Source organism: Scyliorhinus canicula, chromosome 16 (assembly GCF_902713615.1).
Source record: "Scyliorhinus canicula chromosome 16, sScyCan1.1, whole genome shotgun sequence".
Taxonomy (NCBI): Eukaryota; Metazoa; Chordata; class Chondrichthyes; order Carcharhiniformes; family Scyliorhinidae; genus Scyliorhinus; species Scyliorhinus canicula.
The window spans coordinates 37,779,684-37,806,404 of NC_052161.1; the positions used below are offsets into that span (position 1 = coordinate 37,779,684).

The following is a 26,721-nucleotide window of genomic DNA, read 5'->3' on the forward strand; positions in this document are numbered from 1 at the left end:
TCGCAAGGCTAAATCGCTGGCTTTTAAAGCAGACCAAGCAGCACGGTTCGATTCCCGTACCAGCCTCCCCGGACAGGCGCCGGAATGTGGCGACTAGGGGCTTTTCACAGTAACTTCATTGAAGCCTACTCGTGACAATAAGCGATTTTCATTTATTCATTTTCATTTACTTAAGACTGCCTGCATGCTACCTCGGTCTGCCTAGTGATGGACAGTGAATGTCTCTTTTTTAAATTTAGAGTTCTCAATTCATTTTTTCCAATTAAGGGGCAATTTAGTGTGGCCAATCCACCTACCCAGCACATCTTTGGGTTGTGGGGGTGAAACCCACGCAAACACGGGGAGAATGTGCAAACTTCACATGAACAATGACCCTGGGACAGGATTAAACCTGAGATCTTGGTGCCGTGAGGCAGCAATGTTAACTACCGTGCTGCCCCAGTGAATGTCTCTTTACCAGTGATACCCACATCCAGAAAAACAAAACCCTTCATGACCACCCTCCAAGCCATACACCACCCTGACTTGAAACTATATCGCTGTTCCTTCACTGTATCAAAAACCTGGAACTTCCTTCCCTCCAGCACTGTGGGTGTATCTGTACCAGGTTTAAGAAGGTAGCTCACCACCTCTTTCTCCAGGCCATTTTTATATTTTCATAGCACAGCATAATTAAGGTTTGTGGATGGACAGTGCATAACAGGCACAACATTTTTAAATAGCGGAAAGTGATACATTGGGGCATTCTAGATGGCTCAACTGGTTACACCAACAACACTTCAGCAATGCATACTATGCCTGGAAGAATAGTACCTGTACTACAATTGGCTACTGTTGAATTAAAAAAGGGGAAATCTTAACTAGGGCTGTACCTCTGATTATTTTCAAGCCGCCCACTCATTCCTTTGCATGCGGTTTGGATGCCAAAGACGGTACTGTGATCAGATGCCACTGCCTTGTGGTTGAGTAGACTGCCAATACTTGCTCAGTGCATTAGTGTACAAGAAATAACTATTTGGGTAAGTTGGCCCTTGGTGCCTGACCTGCATGAGAACGGATTCAATGCTTTCAGCAAAGGGGGACAAATATAAGTTTGGATAGGATAGAGATCATTTCCACTGTTTTCTGCAGTGAGAGGTATTGCCTGCTACTTCCATTACTTATAAGTCTTGAAAAACTTATCTCTTCTGCACCCTCCTTAATGTTTCTTGCTCAAGGTCAGTTATCCAAAACTGCATCAATATACAGTATTTCAAATATGGCTCATCAAGGAGTTGTTCTAGGTTAAAATTATTTAAGTTTCTTGTAATTTGATGTTCTCGAGATGCATCACAGTATTAAATAATGACAGCCTCACATTATTTGCATACATTGAGTGACTTAAATAATTGCACCCAAATTTACTTCACTTTCACCTTCGACAAAAGACTGATTTGTCTTCTGTGTTGATATACATTACATTGCGTGAAAAGTTACATTTCCCACATTAAAAATGAAATCTTTTTGTGTACATTCTCAAATTTCCTTTGCTATCTATCTGAGAGCGTTTAACATTGTACATGCAGAACGTCATATGTAGAATCTGTTCAATTTATATAAAATATATAGATGAGAATGCTGGGGGGATAATAAGTAAGTTTGTGGATAACACAAAGATTGGCAGGTAGTTAATAGTGCAAAAGAAGGTCTTGGGTTGCAGGAAGATATAGATGGTTTGGTCAGATGGGCAGTTCAGTGATAAATGGAGTTAACCCTGAAAAGTGTGGGGTGATGCACTTTGGAAGGAGTAACAAGGAAAGGGAATACTCAGTGAATGGCAGGGCAGGAAGCTCAGAGGAACAGAGGGATCTTGGGGTCCTTGTCTACCAATCCCTGAAGGACAGGCTAATAGGGTAGTTCAGAGGCCATATGGGACATTTACATTATCTATCAGTCATGGCATAGATTATAAGAGCAGGGAGGCTGTGTTGGAGCTGTACAAAACTTTGGTTAAACCACAGTTGCAGTACTGTGTGCATTTCTGGTCACCTCACCACTGGAAGGGTGTGATTGCACTGGAGAGGGTGCAGAGGAGATTTGCCAGGCGGTTGCCTGGCATGGAGCATTTGAGCTATGAAGAGAGGTTAAGCAGGCTTAGGTTGTTTTCTTTAGAGCAGAGAAGGCTGAGGGGAGACTTGATTGAGGTGTACAAGATTGAAGGGTACAGGCATGGTGGATAGGTAGTAGCTTTTCCCCTTAGTTGAAGGATCAACAATCAAGGAACGTAATTTTAAGGGGAGGAACAGGTGGTTTAGAGGGAATTTGAGGAAAATTCACCCAGAGAATGATGGGAAACTGGAATGCGCTACCTGGGAGAGTAATCGAGGCGGGAAACCTCAGTCGTTAAGAAGCACATGAATGAGCTCTTGAAATATTATTCAAGGCTATGGGCCAAATGCTGGAAAGTGGGATTAGTGCGGATTTATGTAGTTTTATTGGTGCAGGCTCAATGGGCTGAAGGGCTCCTCTGAACTGTATTTTTAAAAGTAATCTTTGGCACGTGATACAAAAATTAATTGCCTCCAAAGTTTACATTCCATTTGATATTGACATATTTAAGCTAGATGGCTTGGGGGGGGGAGATTGGTGCAAACAAGCATTTATAAATTGTACCCTTGGGATCACAATGTAATAAAATAATAATTTATGATTGGACATAGTGGCAGCCATTCTAATTCAATTGCTCACACAATATGGAGAGTAATGCTTCTGTTGGTTCTGCTTGCCTTCAGAAAGACTTTAAATCAGTTTGTGTGTTGTTGTAGTGAACGTGTTACGTGTCAATGATGCTTTTTGTGTCATGAAGTGTTGAAAATGTTAAGAGCATTTTCTTTTAGCCTAAATATGTTTGACCACTTTCAAATTTAAAATCTTGGATAAGAACTAGGTTTTATCTTTTGAATGAGTTCCTGTGACATTGCTTCATGGATATTTATGTCTTAACAATATTTTTTGGGCAGTACTTGGATCTAGGAGTACTGGTAATTTGCCTGGCAATATTAAAATTGAAAGGAAAGTGCTTTTCAATTATTTTGGAGTGGTGGTTGCTGGAATTGGGCTGTAATGCATGGAAGCATGGTTTTAGTAGAAATGAGGAGGGCAGAGTTGAATGGGGCCTAAAGATCTTGACCAGTATATTTCCGTTCATTAGCATCTTCCCCATATCTATCCACAACCCAACCTTTGTGCCTGGGACCCTACCATCACAGCTTTTCTTGTAGTCTATAGTTTTATATTCTTGCTATACAAGATAAGAATTAACTTTTTGCTCAAAATGAATGGACAGAAGATTACAGATCAGGGCTGTACAGTTTGTGCTTCTGGGCCAAAATTGAAAGATTTTTGGCTTCATAGATTGCAGGAAGAAATGTTTTTGAATAACTGCAATGTTTCTAAGGCTTACTTGTTTTTAAGAGGAAACTATTGCTTCACCTTTCCTCTCTTCCCTACCCCAGTTCTGTTTTGTAACCATTCCTGTTTTAGTTTGGCACTCCCAAGTTTCAGCTGTAACTATTTTTTAAACTTCCTCCTGAAGGTTTAATTTTGTCCTACATGTCCAAATTGGGTGATATAAAGATATTGTTAAATTGATAGGCCCAGAAACCTGAGGATATTACTGGACTGGAACAATATTTTACTGAATCTATTTTTTGAACTTTTAAAAAGGTTAGTTTAATCGGTGGCAATAGTTGCATATATGCTCTCCTTTCACTACTTTTGTTCTCTGCAAAATTTGTGTCTAACCCCCCAAAAAGCTCAGTAAAATATGCAGGGCGGCATGGCGACACAGTGGTTGGCACTGCTGCCTCGCAGCACCAGGGACCCATGTTCGATTCCGACCCTGAGTGACTGTGTGGAGTTTGCACGTTCTCCCTGTGTCTGCATGGGCTTCCTTTGGGTGCTCCGGTTTCCTACCACAGTCCAAAGATGTGCAGGTTAGCTGGATTGGCAATGCTAAATTGCCCCTTAGTGCCCAAGGATGGGCACGTTAGGTGGGGATGGCACAGGGGAGTGGGCCTAGGTTCTGTTTTAGAGGGTCGGGGCAGATTGGTGGACCAAATGAGCTCCTGCACTGTAGGGATCCTAGTATATAGATTAGGTAAATTCCATAACATTGGAACAAATAACAAAAATAAATTCAGCAGTCTTGTGCAATAATTTGCTGCAATTCAATACCGCTATTTATCATCATGCCTTTGTAATAGAAGGAAAAAGACTACAGGCCATTGCTGTTGTGCATCTGAGATTGAACACCTGACCTGGAGTAATAAAGTTGTGGTAAAAGGGCAATGCACATATTTTCTGTTTCCTGAAGAACTACCAGCAATTCTGGTAAATCTGTAGAGATTCAGGTGGCAATCTGGAAATTGCCACCTGAACAAAATGTGCAGCTTTTATTAATTTGCTGAAGATAAGCTGTTCAGCTGGGAAGGATAACCTGAGTATAACCCTCTAAACTATTTTGAGGGAACTGATGTCTAACTTTTTGAACAGCACTAAACATAGATGCAATGTCACTGATTTTTCTAAACAAACTTATTTTACTACAGTAATACTGTAGGACAAAATGTTCTGAACCTGCTGTCTCAAATGTTTGGAAATTTTCTATTCAGGTTCCGAGAGTATGAGAAGCGTTCTTATGATCAAGGGGCTGCAAATTTAGTGCAATGAAAAGAGAAAATGATGGAAATACTCCACATATCAGGCAACGTCTATGGCTATGCATTGCAATAGAGTTACGTTTTAGGGCAACAACCTCTCACTAACACTGATGAGATGCTATTCTTCCACTGATGAGATTCCATTGACCTTTCGAGTTAGATTGCAGTAGCCTCAGGACAAAGATCAACATCGGAGGATTGGATTGGATTTGTTTATTGTCATGTGTACCGAAGTATAATGAAAAGTATTTTTCTGCGAGCAGCTCAACAGATCATTAAGTACATGGGAAGAAAAGGGAATAAAAGAAAATACATAATAGAGCAACACAAGGTATACAATGTAACGACATAAGCACCGGCATCGGATGAAGCATACAGGGTGTAGTGTTAATGTGGTTAGTCCATAGGAGGGTCATTTAGGAGTCTGGTAACAGCGGGGAAGAAGCTGTTTTTGTGTCAGTTTGTGCGTGCTCTCGGACTCCTGTATCTCCTGCCCGATGGAAGAAGTTGGAAGAGTGAGTAAACCGGGTGGGAGGGGTCTTTGATTATGCTGCCCGCTTTCCCCAGGCAGCAGGAGGTGTAGATGGAGTCAATGGATGTGAGGCAGATTTGTGTGATGGACTGGGTTGTGTTCACGCCTTTCTGAAGTTTCTTGCGGTCTTGGGCCGAGCAGTTGAGATGCTTTCTATGGTACATCTGTAAAAGTTGGTAAGTGTTAATGTGGACATGCCAAATTTCCTTAGTTTCCTGAGGAAGTATTGGCGCTGTTGTGCTTTCTTGGTGGAATAAAAATGGTTGGCCACCAGTAGCTTGGGCTCATGTTTGCGGATTGAGCAGAGATGTTCTGCGGAGGAGCTTACGGGAAGACGGTGGTCCAGTGCAGTGTTTTCCAAACTTTTTGCCCAGGACCCTTTTTTACCAACCGCTGACCTTTGCGACCCGTGCTAGCTGACCTTCACGACCCACCATTTTCCCTTGTCTTTAATGTGACAGGTGAACCTACTTGGTCCTCATGATCTCACTCCAATCGGATTCACAGGAGGGCAATGCGCATACCAGGTGCAGAGTTCAACGGTTCCTTTGTGATGTCTTCATCTTGAGGGTGGAAAATCCAACCTGACACACCTAAGTCATTATGAAAGGCAACAAGAACAAATGCTTGTTTTACTCAGCAGCAGATACTCCTCAGAGATGCTTCAGAATGCTGACAGACTCATTGACTTGTGTGTTTTTAATCTTAACACAGGTGAGGCGCAGAAGTTCAGTTTCTTCATTTGGAGTCAGCTGCAAGCTAATAATTGACTCTGGGGTCTGGATTTTTCACTCACCTCTTCTCTCAAAATCTGAAACTTCTCTGGAAAGTAGCGACAAAAACTGTTGATCAGTACATCCAGATATTACTGGATAGGGCTTGCCAGTCTATTATGAAAGAGAAAATGCCGGAAAATCTCAGCAGGTCTGGCAGCATATATAGGGAGCTAACGTTTCGAGTCCAATGACTCTTTGTCACTTATTTCTTTATTTCTTGTCAGTCTATTAACAGTTCCCTTCCTAACATTGTTTTCTTTGACGCGTCGTAGCAGTGTGGGGAGCATGTAGTAGTTTTCGTTTTCCACTCCCACTTGCCGACCTTCCAATGACCGTTGGAAAGCATTGATTTCTTCAGTGCTGAAAGCAATCATCATCATCCTTCTCTTGCAATTTGAGGTTCAGTTCATTTACAATTGAAAGGATATCGCATGGTAAGACAAAGTTAGCATCCAAGTTTAATCAGCAAATGAATCAGCCAGAGGGGGCAATTTCTCAAGGAGGAAAGTGTGGATTTGATACCTCAGTTTGTAAACTCTGACTAGAACCCAACCCCTTGAAAACCAACATTTTTCTGTGTGAAACAATAGATGTGTGTGCTCGGCCCCCATATCAGAACACAAAAGTCTCAAAAGTCTGGTTTTGAGTACGCAGCGTTTAATGAAATTCACAACTTTCACAATTCCTTTCAACACCAAGATCGGATGGAATTCCTTTTGATGCAGATGCCTTGCGGTGAATAAAACAATAATTCCAAACATTGTCCTGACCAACTGCCTCCTTAATCCTTATTCTCACTTTGCACTGTTCTTCCCAGTCATGGTAGGTGTCCAATCGCTTGTGATTCCTCTGCAATGAACTTAGTCGAACCTGCACTTTCCAACCATGGAACTATTCAATGCTTCATAAATCTCTGCACCAGTCGTGTGGGTTGGTAATGTCAGGCAGCACAGCAAATCCTCAACAAATTAATTGTGCCAAACATACCTAATGTAAACTACCACGGTTTCACAATCTGAAACGTCTGTACTTTTATCCAGTTGTATTGCGAACTCCTACGCTGATTAAAAAAAATATATATAATTTTGAGTATACAATAATTTTTTTTCTAATTACAGGGCAATTTAGGGTCGCCAATCCACCTAACCTGCATGTCTTTGGGTTGTGGGGATAAAACTCACGCAGACACGGGGAGAATGTGTCCTGTGCTGATTTTAATCAAGAAATAAGCTGGGCGTCTAAATTGTCAGCAGTATCACAAATTCGACAAGTTTTCACTAACTGGGATGCATTTCACATATTCAGCTAACCTCTCATTCAGGACCTATTGCTGCAGGGAGAATTAATCTCTCTGCTCCTATGTGGGGCATTTTCTCTTTAGCTATACTAAGCTACCATGTAAGAGGCGAACTGCTGAGGATTTAAGTTGATTTTAGTTCTCGCTGCATCCTATCAAAAAAACAGGAGGTTTGTTCTTGAACGTGCTATGCTTAGTCTTCAAATGCCTTTGAAGTTTTGGAAGTTTTAAACTTTCATTTCCCAGTACTTCCCTGGATAAAATGCACATGGGCTTCGCATCCTGATTTGCATTGGCACAATTAATAAAGCCATACCTTTAAAAAAAAAAAAAAATCATCTTTATATGCTTTGTTCCTGATTTCAGCTTCTTAATGGGCAGTTCACCAGAGGCCCTGGAGCTCACACCAGCACTGCTTTGTCCTGCTGCGGATTCTCCTGAGTCGCACTCTCCAGCAGATTTAGTTGAGATCCTGGCCTGTTTGTGTCTCTGGCCCGCTCATCTTTATTATGAAACGATCCATTTTAAATTTGTCAGTCCTGTTACTTGCTTGCTGCTAACAAAATGGAGAAGTCTTTCTTCAGCTCAAAGATGTGACCTTCTCTCTGCCACTGGCCATTGAAGACTCCATTGATTTTGTGAAAAAAAAAGGTTCCGCTCCTGGTTCAGCAAACTGGCATCAAGAGGAGGTGGTCTGTCCCACAGGGCTCCAGGCCTGCACACTGTTAAGGAGGCACACATGCATGGGAGGGTCGGCATTCTGAAAGCTGGCTGCAGCCATTGAGCACTACCCATGATCAGGAATGGTGTTATGCATGGCCCCGCCCATGACCCTGGGTTTGTAAATGACTGGCCTCGAGGTATTGTCACTGGACTCCTAATCCAAGGACCTAGGTACGAATCCCACCATGGCAGATGGTGAAATTTGAATTCAATAAAAATCAGGAATTAAAAGTCCATTGATCATGAAACCATTGTTGTCATAAAAACCCATCTGGTTCACTAATGGGAAGATAATCTGCCGTCCTTACCTGGTCTGACCTACGTGTGCCTCCAGTTCCACAGCAATGTGGTTGACTCTTAAACACTATCTGAAATGGCCTGGAAAGCCACTTGACTAGGGAGCAATTAGTGATGGCTAATAAATGCTGCCCCAGCCAGTGACGTCCACATCCCATAAATAAATAAATGTGAAACAAGCCTGCAAATATAGCATCTGAATTAAACCAATGCTTCTAAATTGCTAGTTCACCTGGAAGGTGTATTTGGGGCTTTAAACAGTGAGGAGAGAGGAAGTAAAAGATTAGGTATTCCATACGATAGAATTTTTCAACAAGATGAAAAATGAAATGAAAATCGCTTATTGTCATGAGTAGGCTTCAAATGAAGTTACTGTGAAAAGCCCCTAGTCGCCACATTCCGGCGCCTGTTCGGGGAGGCTGTTATGGGAATCAAACCGTGCTGCTGGCCTGTTTGGTCTGCTTTCAAAGCCAGCGATTTAGCTGTGTGCTAAACAGCCCCTGGAGAGTGAAGTAGTTGGTTCTGGGGGCTAGTTTAGCTCAGTAGGCTAGACAGCTGGTTTGTGATGCAGAACAAGGCTAGCAGCACGGGTTTAATTCCTGTACCAGCTGAGAATTCTGAATTTTCCCTCTGTGTACCGAACAGGTACCGGAATGTGGCGACTAGGGGCTTTTCACAGTAACTTCATTGCAGTGTTAATGTAAGCCTACTTGTGACAATAAAAATTATGAGACTAGGGTCCTGAATCTTAAAGGAAACTACGATGATATAGGGGGTGAGTTGGCTATAATCGATTGGGGAATGTTACTTAAAGGGATTGCAGTGGCTGGGCATTGGCAAACATTCAAGAGCGCAGGGGAGAACTGCAACAACTGTTTCTTCCTGTCTGGTAGAAAGGTAAAACTGGAAAGATAGCCAATCCATGGCTTAGAAGGGAAATTGGAGATAGTATTCGATCCAAGGAAGAAGCATGGAAATTAGCCGAGAAAAACAACAGGTCTGAGGATTGGAAGCAGTTTAGAATTCATCAGAGTGACCAAGGGATTGATTAAGAAGGGGAAAATAGAGTACGAGAGTAAGCTTGCAGGGAACATATAAACTGACTGTAAAAATTCTATAGGTACGTGAAGAGAAAAATATTGGTGAAGACTAATGTAGGTCCCTTGCAGTCAGAGGCGGGGATAGCTGAGCAACTAAATACATACTTTGGTTCTGTCTTCACATATGAGACCAGAAATCAGATAAACAGAAATTTTGGGGAACACGGTTTGTTAAGAGGGAGGAACTGAAGGAGATCAATATTAGTAGAGGAATGATATTGGGGGAGATTGAAGGATGATAAATCCCCAGGGCCTGATGCCTGAGTATTTAAGGAAGTGGCTCTGGAAATAGTAGATGTGTTGGTGGTCATCTTCCAGGATTATATAGACTCTGGAACATTTCCTGCAGATTGAAGGGTAGCTAATGTAACTCCCTTGTTTAAAAAGGGAGGTGAAGATAAAACGGGGAATTACACGCCAGTAAGCCTGACGTCGGTAGTAGGGAAAATTCTACAATCCATTATCAAAGATTTTATAGCTGAGCACTTAGAAAACAGTGCAGGATCAGTCAGATTCAGTATGGGTTTATGAAGGGGAAATCATGCTTGACAAATCTACTGGAATTCTTCAAGGATATAACTAGTAGAGTTGATGAGAGGGAGCCAGTGGATGTGGTTTATTTATACTTTCAGAAGTCAAAAAAGTCCTGTGAATCCCACCACCTGGAGGTTCCCCTCCAAGTCACTCACCACCCTCACTTGGAAATATATTGCCCGTTCCTTCACTGTCGCTGGGTCAATATCCTGGAACTCCCTCCCGAATAGCACAGTAGGTATGCCTGCACATCAAGGACTGCAGCGGTTCAAAAAGGCAACTTGCCACCTTCTGAAGGGCAACTAGGGATGGGCAATAAATGTTGGCCTAACCAGCTTCACCCACATCCTGTAAATGAATAAAAAAAGAAGTCTTTGACAAAGTCACGCATAAGAGATTCGGGGGGGGGGGGATATATGTTTGTTGGGGCATCCAGCTAGAAATGGTGGAGGATGGTCTGTTGAATATGGAGGCTGGTGGGGTGGAATGTGAGGACAGCAATCCTATTGCCCCTCCGGGGAGGTGAGAGCCGAAGCATAGGAAATGGGTGGGATACATTTGAGGGCCCTATCAACCCAAGGTGGTATGAGCGGAGGGAGAATCCTCAGTTGAGGACAAAGGAGAATCTCAGAAGTGCTGGTATGGAAAATTGTAAAATCCGAACAGAAATGACGGAGGCGAGGAACTGGGAGAATGGGATGCAGTCCTTACAGGAAACCATGTGAGATGACGTGCAGTCAAGATAGCTGTGTACGTCAAAAGGGCTTTCAATAAATGTTGTTTGTTTCCATTTCTGGGTATAAATCGGCTGAGAAATCAAGGAAGCAAGGGGAAGAATCTGAGCTCAGCCATGTGAAGATGAGAGGAGGGTGGAAATTGGAAACCAAGTTAATAGTTTCTAGTTCAGGGCAACGGCAGAAAATAGCACCAATTTAAACACATCAATTTACTGGGAAAAGGAATATTCTACACAAGCCCACAAAAAGGTAGGCATGACGAGGACCCATAGCAAAAGCGTTTACTTGGAGAAAATGACATGAGTTAAAGGAGAAGATGTTCATTTTGAGTACCAATTCAGCCAAGTGGAGAGGAGTGGTGGTGGATGGAGACTGGGTTTCCATTTTAAGGAAGCAGTGGAGAGCCCCAAAACTATCCTGATGGGGACTAGATGTGGAGAAAGATTGGAACCCATGTTAAAGAGGAAATAGTTATGGGCAGGAAATTAGAAACTGTTAGTAATAGAGGGTATTAGACAGTTCATGGATGCTGATAGGGAGGGACACGACAATGGCGAAATATATTGAAATAGGAAGAAATCAGTTCAGTGGGTACAGACAGGCTGAGATAATGGGTCTACTGGGGCATCCCTGTTCGTTGATCTTGAAAGGATCTTGAAAAAGAGCTAGAAGCAAACTGTTCAGAGTTTGAGGGGCTGATATTGAAAGTTGTGGAGGAAAGCTCTCCAGAAGAGATGAGGTCAGTGGTAGCCCTGGAGGCTATGACTTGCTGTTTGCTGGTTGGGGGCATGTTCCAGGGGAAGGTAGGAAGGAAGTGTCAGAGTTGGTGTTTGGTCTCTCTGGTAGAGGTTTGTTCAGCAGAGAATAGTAGCAACACCCCTGTGAGCAGTTTTGATACCACAGGTGGACCTGAGAGAATGAATGCAGCAAGTTCAGAGGGAAACAGGTTTGAGTCAAATGAGGGGAGCTGAGAAAGTAAGACAGCCATTGTCATGCCAGTAGTTTGACCCGGGTCTTTTTGCACCTTGAATACTACTTGTAAGAAACTTGTAACAAATAACATATCCTTCCTAGATGGATTTTATTATTGATCAGTGGATATCCACTTGGTAACTAAACCATGGGAAATTCATGCTCTCTAGTTTGTATGGTAGTTAGCATTCGAGCATAAAATTAGGTCAGAAAAGGCCATTCAGTCCTTCAAGTCTACTGATTCCATAGTCCATGTCTATCAGTACTGGACTCAGATTCGAAGTTGTGAAGTTTCTGAAACAAGGAATTGAGCCAGAAATTGGCAATATGTTTTTCCGAAGAGAAAGGTGGTCCCATTGTAATTGCAAACCTTTGATCAATTAATAGGCACTGCTAGCATTTGGAATTCTGGAATACTAGATTTTATATCTTGAGTATTAACTCGCTATTGGAACTATGATTTTTATTGAAGTAAAATCCAGTGAACCTATAACAGGCTATATTTAACACCAGTAAGCCCAATTGATAAGTAGGCAATACTACTATAAAGTTACACAATGAAATATTTTGGCAATAAAATCTATTATTTGAAGATTCATTATCTTGCCATGTAGGGAACATCCTATTCCTTTCTGACAGCTATATTGATTTGTAACAGGTTTCACTGAGTCATTCTGTTTACTACAATGAAATATAGACTCAATGATGAGCACTTCTGAGGAGTGTAACTGCTGACAAACGTTCTCTGATGATGCCAGGTTTAAAGTTAATTTGTTAGGTTTCTAGGGCAATAATTATTAAGCCAGCTACCATATTTTGTTACTCTGCAGGTCAAGCATTCCCAGTAATGTACAATTTGTTTTCATTTCAATTGACTACAGCTGATGGGAGCAATAGATTTAAGCTGTGCCCTCAAAGAAACATTTCAAATGAACAAAATTGAGGTTTTTTATAAAAAAGTGATAGCTGGATTTCAGTGTGTGTGTGTGTGTGTCGTCTTGGTTGTGTTTGTCCATTCTCTCTTTTCAGAATGTTCTGTTTGCAACAATCTTTTCATTAACATTAATGCAGCATGTGATTTGCGTGACTGCACAAAGGAACTCTTCAGTCTGGATGCATCCATAATGAGTTGAATAAATTTGTATAGAATCTATTGTTTGTGGCATTCTGTGGAGCACTGTGTGTCTCTATGAACAATCTTATAACCATAGTATTTCTGATGATACAAAATACTCAAGTCATGACCGAGTGCCTGTTTTAATTCTAAAAAGCTGTCCCATACACTTGGGTTGGGTAAGATAAGTTGGCAAGTACACTTTGTTTTGTTCGCTTCACTCTTTGATAGTGCATTCTTCGATGGTTGCTCCTTTACTCGGAAGCAATAATCTTGTGTCAGTGAAACTGATGTTCTATGTTCAGCATTATACATAGAAGATTCAAAATTACATTCTGTTAACAGAATGCTCTTTTATAATTTCTTCTAAGGAAAGTGTAACATTTTTCCAAGGTTGTTTTAGGCAGTACATGGAGCAGAATACATTGAAGGTCATGTGATTTTACACTTACTGGGAACTATGTACTTTAGAATTAGGATAATTTAATGAGTACAAGCTTACTGAAGCTCGAGGATAAATAAGGTCACTGCCCTTGGTTACCAGTAGGAGGGAGCTGTCAGCTTCTGATTGTCTTTGGGTTTGTTGGAATTGTAGGATGCCAAGTGACTTTCTTTTAATAAAAATAGAAATATTTTTATTATAAAGCAGATAACCAGATAACCAATGCGTTTTTTAAAAAAAGCGTTGCAAGGAGGACGTATGCTCCAAGCCCTCCATCGATGCTGTTTTTAACCAAGCGGAAGATGTTAAACTGGACTAAAGAGGATGAGATAATGTTCCTGTGTGTCAGTTTTCACTGACTTGTGCAGAAGATGTGCATATGATGAGCAGTGAAGATATAGTTGATCATGAAGTAAGCAATTCAAGAACTCTGAAGTTGTGTTTAAGCTATTTTAGCTAAAATCAGAGTGGTAGAAAAAAGTTTCATGACAACAGTTCTTTGGCGATCGTACATATGCAGTAACAGAATTCTATGAAGAATGGTCTGGGTTTTATATTTAATGTATTCAGGTTCAGTGTTAATTTTATTTAAGCTATTAGTGCACTAAATAATTTATTTTTCTTGCAGTTGAAAGCAGGAATGTGTTCCAGGATTACAAGCAGATAATGTTTGGGTAGGGCCCCATGAATGTTGGCATGCCATGGCAAACATAGATGGTCAACATACTTGAGTTCTTAGACCTGAACAGAGTGGAACCTATTTCTTTGCATGGTAATGTGCGAGTGATATTAAGGAAAATTTAAGTTAACTTGACAACCAATAGGTAATATTTGAAAGGAAACAAAGGTGTGTGGGTGCGACCTGAGTGGGTGCGACTGTGTGGAGTGTGGTAAATAAGGTGGGTGGGCTGCAGGTACAGGTTGCAACAAGGAATGATGATATTGTGGTGATAATGGAGACCTGGCTCAGAAAAGAGCAGGACTAGGAATGAAACATCCCAGGATTCAAGGTTTTTAGGCAAAGAAAGAGGGGGGGCTTTTTCTTGGAACGAAGAAACAATGGGTGTATTCCAGAGACTACCAACCATTGGGAAAGATGAACGGAACAAATTTGCAAGGAAATAGCAGACAGATGCAAAAACTATAGATTATTCTATGGGCAACTTCAATTATCCTAATGTAGACCAGGTAGCAATAGTGTAAAGGTCAGAGAGATGCAAGAATTTGAGAGTATGTTCAGGATAATCTATATTGGTATGTTTCTTGTCCAATGATGGTGGTATTGTTGTGTTTAGCCCTGCTGAATGAGATTGATCAAGTGTCAGTAGGGGAATATTTAGTGGGCAGTGATCATGATATCAGAAGGTTTAAATTGGCCAAGGAAAAGAACAAGGATCAATTTGGAGTGAGAATTGTGGAGGGAAACCTAGTGGGGTGTTGTACCTGTAAAACCTCAGATACTTTCGACCAGTTTACTTAAAGGTTTTACCCATGTGTCCTTATTTGCGAGGTGAACAAAGGACAAAACAGGCTCATGGTTTAACACAATTATATTCACAATTCTCTTACTCAACAAAATATGACTCAGCCCCAGAGCTGAGCTTTGGGTTTTACCCGCAATTAGTGAAGGAGGCTTGCAGGCTACGATCACTCGATATGGAAGTCTTCTCTGGGTTCAAAACCCAGGGTCCTTTCTTCTTGTGATGGTTGTACTTGGGGGACTTCCAGATTATTGCTGAAGATCTGTCCGATGTTCCTTTCTTTATACTGATATGGTAGGATTGAGTCATAGGTTTACGCCCACAACTGGCCATTGTCCTATCCAGACCCCAACTTGTTAATGGGAAAGACAGGACACTCCACGATGATTCGATCAAGATCCATTGTCCTCTGAAACACCCTCGTCTGACCAGCCATCAGCTCATTATGGAGTCTGATGGCTTTTTTTCTATTCTTTGTCCTGTTGCAAAGTTGATCACCTGTGTCTGGATGTTTGTTACATTTCATAGCATGGTCTTGTTCGTTGGAGTGTGTAATCACAAAGTCAGTTTGGCGGTAACATATTATGTATTGACTTGAATGCTCTTGCATTCTAGTATCGATTCCAGCCAGGGTCTTGTGAGACTGTTCCTGCTCCTGGCCTATGTGTATCTTCTCAGCTTGTTTTCAGTACAGTAAGAAGTCTTACAACACCAGGTTAAAGTCCAACAGATTTGTTTGGAATCATTAGCTTCAGAACGCAGCTCCTTCAACAGCTGATGAAGGAGCTATGCTCCGAAAGCTAATGATTCCAAACAAACCTATTGGACTTTAACCTGGTGTTGTAAGACTTCTTGCTGTGCACACCCCAGCCCAATGCCGGCATCTCCACATCATGTTTTCTGTACCACAGGGGTGAGAGAAGACCTGCCCCAGCTAATCCAAGGTTGGCAAGCAAGACTGTAACTGAACATCTGCCTTTTAAGAGGAGATAATTGTGTACAGTCAGGGTGCATTCCCACAAGGGGAAGAGGGGGGAAAACAAATTTAAGGCCTGCTAGATGATGAAGAGATAGAGACTACGAAGAAGCAGAAAATGTGTCTTTGGAGAAGGGTAAGAAGGAATTTGATAGAAGTGTTCAAAATCAATGCTCCAACCTTCCTCCCATTCCTTCCCAATCTTTCCTGAATACTTTGTATCCTTGAATATGAAGTATCTAGACCACCCCTCCTTTTAGCCAGGTCTTCATTATTGCCGCAATATTGTGGTTCAATATGACTATCCTGCAGCTCACCCACCTTATTTAGCACACTCCACACAGTCTCACATGTGCATTGTAACAGATGTCAGGTGAATACTATTATTAAGAACTAGGCTCAATATAGAAAGTTGCAAGGAGAAAAGAAAGAGAAGCAAAGAGAGTAAGAGAGGAGGTTTGCAGCTAACATAAAAAGGAATCACAAAGTCTTCTATAGGCATATAAATTATAACAGAGTTGTAAAAGGAGTAAAGCCAATTAACAACTTAAAAATGAATTTATATTTGTCAGTAGCAAGTAGTTTTTAAGTAATTTGATTTGAGTTTTTTTGAGGATGCGGTTTTTGTGGACTTCCAAAAGTCATTTTATAACATATCACATAACCAGGCTGTCAGCAAGAGAATTAAAAGGATCTGTAGTAGCATGGATACAAAATTGACTGTGACAAGGAACAGAAGTGTGAACAGTTTTATATTGGACTGGAGGAAGGTATATAGTGAAATTTCCGAGGTTCACATTGCTGCTTTTCTTGTTGGATATTAATTCTTAAAACATTTATTTCAATTCAGGGGCAACCTAGCATGGTCAATCCCCTACACAGCTTTTTGGGGTGTGTGTGAGACCCACGCAGATGCGGGGAGAATGTGCAAACTCTATACTGACAGTGACCGGGGCCAGAATCGAACCTGGGTCCTCGGCATCATGAGGCAGCAGTGCTAACCTCTCTGCCACCGTGCCACCCTTTCTTGAAATATATTAATAACCTAGACTTAGACGTACAGGACATACTTTCAAAATTTGCAGATGACACAAAACGTACAAGTATCTTGAACCACGGGGGTAATGTTAATCTTCAAAAGGACATAGCTGGTGAAATGGATAGAGAAGGGCAGATGAAATTTAATGCAGAGCAGTGTGAAGTGATTTGTTTTGGTAGGAAGAAGAAGGAGATATAAAATAAATCTGCGTCTTAATATTGGATTTCGCTCTACATGTATGCAGAGTTTGAAGATTATCAGTTTTAAAGTAAAGTTTTCATCTGCGTGGTTCCAGCATGGTTTGCAGACTACTAATGAGTCAAGTGGATGTCATAAGGACTAGAACTCCACCTGAAGAATTAGCAAAATACACCATTTAACATATTTGGTAGATGGTCAGGATATCCTGCAGTATCAGCATGTAATTATCATAGAGTTCACTAAATCTTGCAGAATATGACTTATAAGGTGGGATGCACATGAGACAGTACAGAAGTGGACTAGGAAAGAATTGCATAATTGTTGCCCCTGTGCATTCATAGAATGGGACTTGTACAGAAGGAGGTCATTCAGGCTGTCATGGCTGTACCACCTAAGAGTAAATCACGTATTTCCATACTACCACCGTTCCCCCATAGCTGAAGTAGATGTCTTGTCCTGTCCACTGAAAATATCAAATGGTATTTTTTTGCTAATTGCTCTGGTGGTTTCTGGGCCTCATTATATTCCCTTGACTCCTTGGTAGTATGCAACCCATGTAGATAAAAAAAAATACTATAAAACTGATTTGTTCCTTCAATCTAGGATTTAAAGTTTCTTTATTTGATCTCTTGTCATCATTGTGTTTAATTGAAATAATCCAATTATTCTCTTTAACTAGTTAAAATAATGTCCTTTAACAAAGTTGGCAGTGAATTGCAGTGGTGATCCTTTTGTTTATCTTTTACCTTGTTACCTCTAGTACAGAAAAGTAGATGTCGTTGTGGCAACTCTATGTTAGAAATACCCGTACTAAATGCACTTCACCCTGTTTGAAGATACTGGGCTCCAGGAAATTTGGAAAAACAGTAAATCCATAACTAACAAGTGAAAATTAATTCTTCCAGTGGTAAACTTTTTATGTAAATTCAGGTATAAGCTACTAATTTTTAGTGGGCAGGAGAACTTGCAGCAAGAGTTGCAGTTGTATTGAGAGGCCACACAAATAAATATGATCAAACCAATGTATTAAAAATTTGAAACGCTATTGTGACAACTTTGCCAAAGATATAAGCTGCAAATGGCACTGTAAGCATAAAGTTGCATGAATAGCATTGCATGAAAGTGGAGAATATTTATATTTTGGTAAATGACTAAATAAGATCTGGGCCCAGCTGCTGCTGAACTTTGTTTCATTAACGATTGTGCTGTTATACTTTTGATGTAGCAAAGGGCAAGTCTACAATCTCTTAAATTGGAGTTCCACATTACCCTACAGACTTGATGGGGCGAATGGCGTCCTTCTGCACTGTAGGAATTCTATGGTTCTGTATACTTTTCATTGTGCTGAGTATGAAAGCTAGAAATGTAATTGTTGAGAGCAACTTTATGACACGCTATGCTAGAACTTGCATTAGGTTAATTGGTCCCATAAACACCTCTCACCTGCAGCACTGATAAATATTGTACATGCGTCATGGCATATTCCCCATTAAAGAAAAGTGTGTGTGCATGTAAAACTTTACATATTGGTTACGGAAGTAGCTGGAACAAGAACTGATATCTGATGCACTTAATACATCGACCACATGGAATGTCCTCAACAGGAATGGGAATTAGAAACTGGCCATGGCAGTCATTTGGGATTTTAAAAAAAAACGTTTGTATGGAGGACTAGTTCAGATGAAGCTTTAAAAAAATTGTAAGATGAGTTTTGCTTTGCCAAAGGTTGTTTTTTTTTGTCAGAAATTCTTTCTCTCGGAAATCACATGATAACTGCTTATGGTGCAACTAAAGTTCACGTGCCAATCTACCAAGTTCACTTGAGATGTTTTATACAGGACATTCAGTGGATTTGAAGTTGTTTGAATTGATTCCTGTGTATGAATTCTTTCAAGTGCAGATATTTGTGTATATATTATCCCGTACCAATTTTATGGAGTAAAGTTTTTTTTTCTCTTGGTACAGTTTTCTTTTGGAAAATAGTCCTTTTGGGTAATAATGAATATGTGGTGCCCTACAACATTCAAAATGATGGAATTAATGTATCAGAACCATTTGCAACAAAAGGTCAAACTGGAGACGAGGCAAAATAATAAAAAATTCTGAAAATGGTTAAGTTGTAATGAGCAGAATGAGTTTTCAAGAAAGGGTATTGGAGTGGCTCTACTTCCAGTGCTACCTGGGGAAATACAGAAGGCGGACTCATGGATATCAGCAACCAGTGTGTCACTCTGGCTAAAATATGGTTCAAATGGAGCAAAGACAATTAACTCTGGAGGCTCACTGAAAACTTTCAGGTTCATAAAATAAATGGCAAATTAATGGGATAGGTGAACCAGCTTAATGTGAACAGAGGAATTAATAAATCTTTTGTTAGAACAGGACGTAATGCTAAAGGGCTAGCTCATTTGAACACTCGGGTGCTAATTGACCTAAGTGTTTCCAGTATTTTCCATTTTTGTCTCTTAAAGATAAGTATATTTATTGGAAGTTTTACATTTTAACAAGTAATGCAACAAACCCACAGGGATGGTACAGCTCAGCCAAGAAAATAAATGTCTTGACATGCATGCATACAGAGGGGGACAGGGGAACAGCTGGCTCAATACAATTATTAGACTCGACTAGGTGCCTCTATACACACCAGAATAGAACAAGGGAGAGAAGGATAAGATTATGAAAACATGGTAAAATGGTGCACACCTTCCCACGCGGTGTGGATAAATTCTTCATACCATGTTCAGGTGCACACCAACACACATCCCTAAACTCCAGCAGCACCATAGGCATCAGTGACACGTCGTAACCACCTCCCCTCTGATACCAGACCGGTCAGTACCCCTGCAGGAACCAATCACTGGTCCTTTAACCTACCATAACAAAAAAAGGAAAAATTCAAAGAAAACACTCAAGAACCCATTTCTAAAAGGATGTTATACATCTACCTCACGATGCAACAGAACACCAACCTCGGGCACAGAATAGAAGGATCATAATTTCACATGATTATACATAGAAGACCAGTAGCTATAGACGCGGATTATGGTCAGTCACATCAGTGCCCCCCAACAACCTAATTGAAACAGGATTTTTTTTAAAAAGGGAGAACTACGAGGAGCAGAAAGTCACAGAATAAAAGAGGGCCAGAACCCAGCCAAGTGTCGTATTCCACTGGCGACTGCCCACCACCTACTAATGAAGAAGAGAAGAAAGCGCTCGTTCAGACAGGGGGATGTCCCAACAATAAGGGGGACAGCAGGATATAGTTCAGGACTCAGCTAACCCTAAGCCCTTGTGCGCAATGGAGTCCATTAACCAAGGGTATTCAAGCACATCAAAAGAAAAAGCCAGCCTCTCAGGATGTCCCTAATATATACTTTCAAGAAGGAACCAAGCGTAAGGGGGTAACAGGATACCAACCACAGCACCGGATCGTGCCTAGTCCAGCACATTGACACCCAGCACACACCAAGACCTACCACTCAGTCAGCCCTGCAGCTCACCGACCAACCCTGCTAACAGTGGAAAAATCACACTAGCCTCAACTGGGCAGACCCCACCACTGAAGAGAAGAATAGTCAAGATTGCAATAATTGCGTGTCTTGGGAGGGGACTGAAACCATGTCTTTATATCGGTACACTTCACACAGATTAAGAGAAAAATACCCCCCCCCCCAAAAAAAAGGAGGAATGCCTGATCTAGTCCAGGGATGTTGGCCACCGACCGTCTGCCATTGTAGAGACGATACTAGGGGACAAGGCAGCAGTGCGTCAATAGACAAAAACATGCTCCCCCCCCACCCCTCCCAAACGGAAGACCCGACCACAATGAGGAGACGTCTCATGAAACCACTAGGAGGCCACCTAACTCCATCGTCAAGTCTACCCTACCCAGGGCTCCAGAAAGTATAGGCACAGCATACAAACTCACTTCAACAATTGGAACAAGGATTAACCAACCCCACCCCGATGTGTGTTCCTATTCATTTCCCCCTACTGTATAAAAAGAAAAAGCCAGCCCCAGGGAAGAATCGGAAGCAACCCAGTCCTCCAGGATACATGATCTGCCCAGGGCTTTGAAGGAGATGAGCATGGATTCTCAACATTCTAAGTAATAGAACAAAGCAAAATAAAAATTGGATACAATTAGCTCTAACTGGGGACTATCCTCAATCCTATTGAGGACTTAGCTAACCCTATCATCCATCTTTACAGCTAACCCTACCACCCATCTCCACACCAGCCCCCGCAGTGGCTTCACTCATCAGCATTATAAACGAGAGGGGGAGGGATTCTCCGGTCCACCAGGCTTTAAGCATAAAGTAGAGTTGAAAGGTATTATGGTCAGTATTTCCCAGTGGATCTTTTAATATGACACTACTCATTAATCCTGCTTCATTGCACAATTCAAAATCTAAGTTCGCTCCACTACATTCTGCTCCAAGAAACTGTCATAAATAAATATATAAACTCATTCTAGACTATTCTAACCAAGTCTATATGAAGATTAAAGTTCCCCATAATTATTATATTGCTCTTGTTCCAGGCTCCAATAATTATTTGTTTAATGCTCTGTCTAGTGGTATAACTACAGTTAGAGTGAGTTTCCTCCAGGTGCTCTGGTTTTCTCCTACAGTCCAAGGATGTGCAAGTATTATGGGCCAGGGTTTAGACAACCCCAAAGTGTATCATGGAGTTCACCTGACTCTCAATTTTTAATAGATTGTGCTATGGGGAGCACACGGCCCCCTCTACAGGTGTGGCACAGCGGAAATGGAAAAGTAATTTTTAAAGCAAAACAATGTTTATTCTATGAACTCAAGTTAACCTTTTTGAAACATACAGTGCACAGCTTAGCAGCATCAATTCAAATACAACCCCCAAAGAATACAACACTAAGTAATCCTTAATAACTTCCCAAACAATATCCAGAAGACAAAAGAAACACATCAGGTTTACATTCACTACTGAAAGCATTTATAATTCCGAATTCACCAAATGATCAAGAGATAGTCTTTTCATGGCAGAGAAATCACCAGGTGCTTTGTCTGACTTCAGCTCCAACGCTCAAAACTAAAACACGCCCTGCAGCAAACAGCCTAAACCAAAAATAAAAAGCTGACAGACAGCCCAGCTTCATGCACACTCTGACATCACTGATAAACACCCATTTCTTAAAGGTACATTTCTTAAACACTCATCTCTTAAAGGTACTCCCACATGACACAGGTTAGGTGGATTGACCGTTCTAAATTGCCCTTAATTAGGTGGGGGTTACTGGGTTACAGGGATTGGATGGAGGTGTGGGCTTCAGTAGGGTGCTCTTTCCAAGGGCCGATGCAGACTCGATGGGCCGAATGGCAGCCTTCTGCACTGTAGATTATGATCTTCAGAGGCCAGATCCTTTCTCAGTAATATCCGTATGTTTGTCATCCTCCATCTCAAGGGCTACCCCACCACCATTGCAATTATCTCTCTTGAAATATTGTGTACCCCAATGGAGTATGATTGTCTTTCTATGTTAAAGTTGCAACTTTTTTTTCATCCCATTTGTCTGTTATCAAATATATTAGAAAACTATCACAGCTGAAACTATATTACAGATTTTGCTTGGATATTAGGTAATCAAAGCTTCACCATACCCATCCACGCCCTTTAATATTAGTAAATCTGTATATGCCCTGAGATTTCTTCTAATTTTGTGACGGTTAAAGCTGCAAACTTTTTCACTCGGTTTTATTTTTATTTCTCTCCTTCTAGAGCATTATTGTAACTCTCTCAGATTTTCTGTCTAATATCCCCCCTTGTGCTGTATCTTCTCATGAGGATTTCATATTTGAAAATTATCTTTTTAACTTTTAAAACAATTTTATTTAATGCAAAAAAAAAATTGAAGTTCCATGAAAGCAAGTACTAAGAAATTGCTGACTAAGTTTCTAGTCCTCACAGTATTCGCTCATGTCGTAAGTTTTAAGCCCTCTGATTATATGTAAACTGTTGTTCTGCATAGCAGCATTGAAGTGGGTAACTTGAATCAAGCATGCTTTTGTGTCCTGCAGGAGTAGTAGAAGGGGATCTGACTGCAGTAGAAGCTTACAAGTCATCTGGAAGTGACATTGCTCGGCAACTTGTATCAGATGAAGTGCGCCTGTTGAATCGTCCTTCAGCTTTTGATGTAGGTTACACCCTTGTACACCTTGCTATCCGTTTTCAGAGACAGGACATGTTGGCAATTTTGTTGACAGAGGTGAGTTAGCCTAATAGTTCTATTATTTTTTTTTCTTTTATTTCTGTTTAGGAAAGCTACGGGTTGATGTCAAATGAGTCCTTGCAGTTTGAGATTAAGCCTAATATAGTAAGTACAAAAGAGATTTTTGTAATTCAAAAATAGCGAGGGTACTAGTCAAAAGCCAAAGTGGCAGTCTACTTTTTAAAAAAAACTTGTTTTTATTCAAAATTTTACAGAATTTTTACAAAACCACTACTAAAAGAGGGCAACAAAAAAACAGGAATTAACAACTTAACAAAACAAGGTGGGATAACTATACCCGCCCCTGCTGACCTCACTTAACGTTCCACGAGAAAGTCAAGGAACGGCTGCCACCGCCTGGAGAACCCTAGCAAGGACCCTCTCAAGGCAAACTTTATCCTCTCCAAACCTAGAAACCCAGCCATGTCACTGACTCAAGTCTCCACACTTGGGGGTTTCGCATCCCTCCACATTAACAAGATCCGTCTCCGGGCTACCAAGGAGGCAAAGGCCAGGACCCCGGCCTCTTTCGGCTCCTGCACTCCCAAATCTTCTGACACCCCAAATATCGCTATCCCCAGACTCGGCTTTACCTGAGTGTCCAAGACCTTGGACATAGCCTTTGCAAAGCCTCGCCAGAATTCTTTAAGTGCCGGGCATGCCCAAAACATATGGACATGGTTTGCTGGGCTCCCTGAACACATCACACATCTGTCCTCCACCCCGAAGAACTTGCTCATTCTTGCCGCTGTCATGTGTACCACCTTAAACTGAATCAAGCTAAGCCTGGCACAAGATGAGGAATTGACCCTGCCAGGGCGTCCGCCCACAGGTCCTCACCCAGCTCCTCCTCCCACTTTCCCTTCAGCTCCTCCGCCGAGGCCTCCTCCGCCTCCTGCAGCTCCTGGTATATGTCTGATACCTTTCCGTCTCCTACCCACATGCCCGAGACCACCCTGTCCTGTATCCTGCGGGCAGGTAGCAGTGGAAAGTCCACCACCTACTTCTTCAAGAAAGCACGGACTTGCAGGTACCTAAAGGTAATCCCTGGGGGCAACCTGAATTTCGCCTCCAGCGCCCTCAGGCTAGCAAAAGTCCCATCTATAAACAAGTCCCCCATCCTTTTGATACGCGCTTTGTGCCAGCTTAGAAACCCTCTGTCCATTCTACCCGGGACGAACCTGTGGTTGTTTTGTCCCGGGGTCCAGACTGAGGCCCCTACCTCCCCCCTGTGCCTTCTCCACCTACCCCAGATCCTCAGTGCCACCATCGTCACCGGGCTCATGGTGTACCGTGCCGGCGGGAGCGGTGCCGTTATCAGTGCCCCCAAGCTAGTATCCCTGCAAGACGCCGCTTCCATGCCACCCCCTCCCCCTCTACTACCCATTTCTGAATCATGGATATGTTCGCTGCCCAATAATAGCTGCAGACGTTCGGCAGCGCCAGCCAGCCCCCCTCCCCCCCCGACTGCGCTCTAAGAACAGTCTTTTAACTCGCGGGGTCTTGTTTGCCCACACAAATCCCGTGATAATCCTGTTCACCCACTTGAAGAAGGACTTGGGGATGAGGATAGGAAGGCACTTGAAGACGAACAAGAACCTGGGGAGGACTGTCATCTTCACGGACTGCATACTGCTCACCAGGGAAAGCGGTAGCATGTCCCACCTCTTAAAGTCTCCCTCCATCTGATCCGCAAGCCACGTTAGGTTGAGCTTGTGCAGGGCATCCCAACTCTTAGCCACCTGTATGCCCAAGTAGCGAAAGCTCCTCTCTACCATCTTGAGCAGGAGCTCTTCCAGTCTTTTTTCCTGGCCCCTCGCATGGATCACAAAAAGCTCGCTTTTCCCGACATTCAACTTATACCCCGAGAAATCCCTGAAATCTTTTAGGATCTGCACGACCTCCCCCATCCCCTCCACCGGATCTGAAATATACAGGAGCAGGTCATCCGCGTACAGTGAAACACGATGTTCCTCCCCTCCCTGAACCAACCCCCTCCAGTTTCTAGACATCTCAACGCCATTGACAACGGCTCGATTGCCAGGGCAAACAGCAGGGGGGGACAGGGGGCACCCCTGCCTCGTTCCTTGATGCAGCCTAAAGTACTCCGACCGCAGCCAGTTCGTGGACACACATGTTACGGGGGCCTGATACAGTCATTTGACCCACCCTATGAATTCCTCGCCAAATCCAAATCTGCCTAACACGTCCCACAGGTACTCCACTCCGTAGATTGTAGACTTTTCCCGCATCCATTGCAGCCACCACTTCTGCATCCCCTCCTTCCGAAGGCATCATGATCAAGTTCAAGAGCCTCCGCACATTCGTGTTCAGCTGCCTGCCCTTAAACCCCGTCTGGTCTTCATTAATCACCCCCGGGACACAGTCTTCAATTCTAGTGGCCAGTTTGGTGTCTACATTAGGGAGCGATATCGGCCTGTAGGAGCCCCATTGCAACGGGTCCTTATCTCGCTTAAGGATGAGCGAGATCAAGGCCTGCGACATCATCGTTGAAGGTTTTCAGCAATAACGGGCTCAACAGCTCTGAGAATTTCCTATAGAATTCTACAGGATACCCATCTGGTCCTGGGGCCTTGCCCGACTGCATACCCTCCAAACTTTTAAAGGTGGAAGTCTACTTAGCATGCAGCGCTACAATTAAAATATATAGAATATATGGTGGTGTAGTGGTAATGTACTGGGCTGGTGATCCAGGCTAAACTCCTGGGTTCATATCCCAACACAACAGCTGGTGGAATGTAAATTAATTAAATCAAACTGATTTCCGTTACAGTGCCATGAAACTCAATTGGTGTTCCTCAAACAAAAAATCTGGTTCACTAATGTCCTTTAGGAAAGAAAATTTGCCGCACTTACATGGCCTAGTCTACAGAATCATAGAATTTACAGTGCAGAAGGAGGCCATTCGTCCCATCGAGTCACCACTGGCCCTTGGAAAGAGCACCCTACTCAAGCCCACGCCTCCAACCCATAACCCAGTAACCCTACTTAAGCTTTTTGGACACTAAGGGCAATTTATATGGCCAATCCACCTAACCCGTACATCTTTACACTGTGTGGGAGGAAACCGGAGCACCCGGAGGAAACCCATGCAGACACGGTGAAAACGTGCAGACTCCACACAGACAGTGACCCAAGCCGGGAATTGAACCTGGGACCCTGGAGTTGTGAAGCAATTGTACTAACCACTGTGCTACCGTGCTGCCCACTACATGAGACTTCAGACCCCCAGCAGTGTGGTTGACTCTTAACCAGCCTCTGAAAGGCCAAGTGAGCAACTCCTTTGTACAAAACGGCTACAAAAAGGAAAATCATCAGTGAACAATGTTCGGCACTATTTGTAATACCTCAGTTACTGAAGCAGTCCATGTCCAAATGCAGCAACACTTGAGCAACATTCGGGCAATGATCAGTCTAACGCCAGCATCTCAACGTTATAGGAGATGGTCATTGCCTGGTACTTATGTGGTGCGATTGAAACTTTGCCACTTCTCAGCCCAAGCCTGGATATTGTCCAGATTGGACATGC

At 42.3% G+C, this 26,721-nt stretch overlaps 1 protein-coding gene across 5 annotated transcripts in view; it reads left to right on the forward strand.

Moving 5' to 3' along the window:
• LOC119979707 (ubiquitin thioesterase ZRANB1) overlaps positions 1-26,721 on the forward strand; it is a 105,415-nt gene that overhangs the window by 12,826 nt on the left and 65,868 nt on the right. For 4 of the 5 annotated variants that reach the window (XM_038822265.1, XM_038822264.1, XM_038822262.1 and 1 more), the window contains one exon: positions 22,981-23,168. In XM_038822265.1, the coding sequence (XP_038678193.1) occupies positions 22,981-23,168 (188 nt within the window). Of the gene's footprint in view, positions 1-22,980; positions 23,169-23,219; positions 23,277-26,721 lie in introns of all 5 variants that reach the window. The other variant, XM_038822267.1, reaches the window with a different exon arrangement.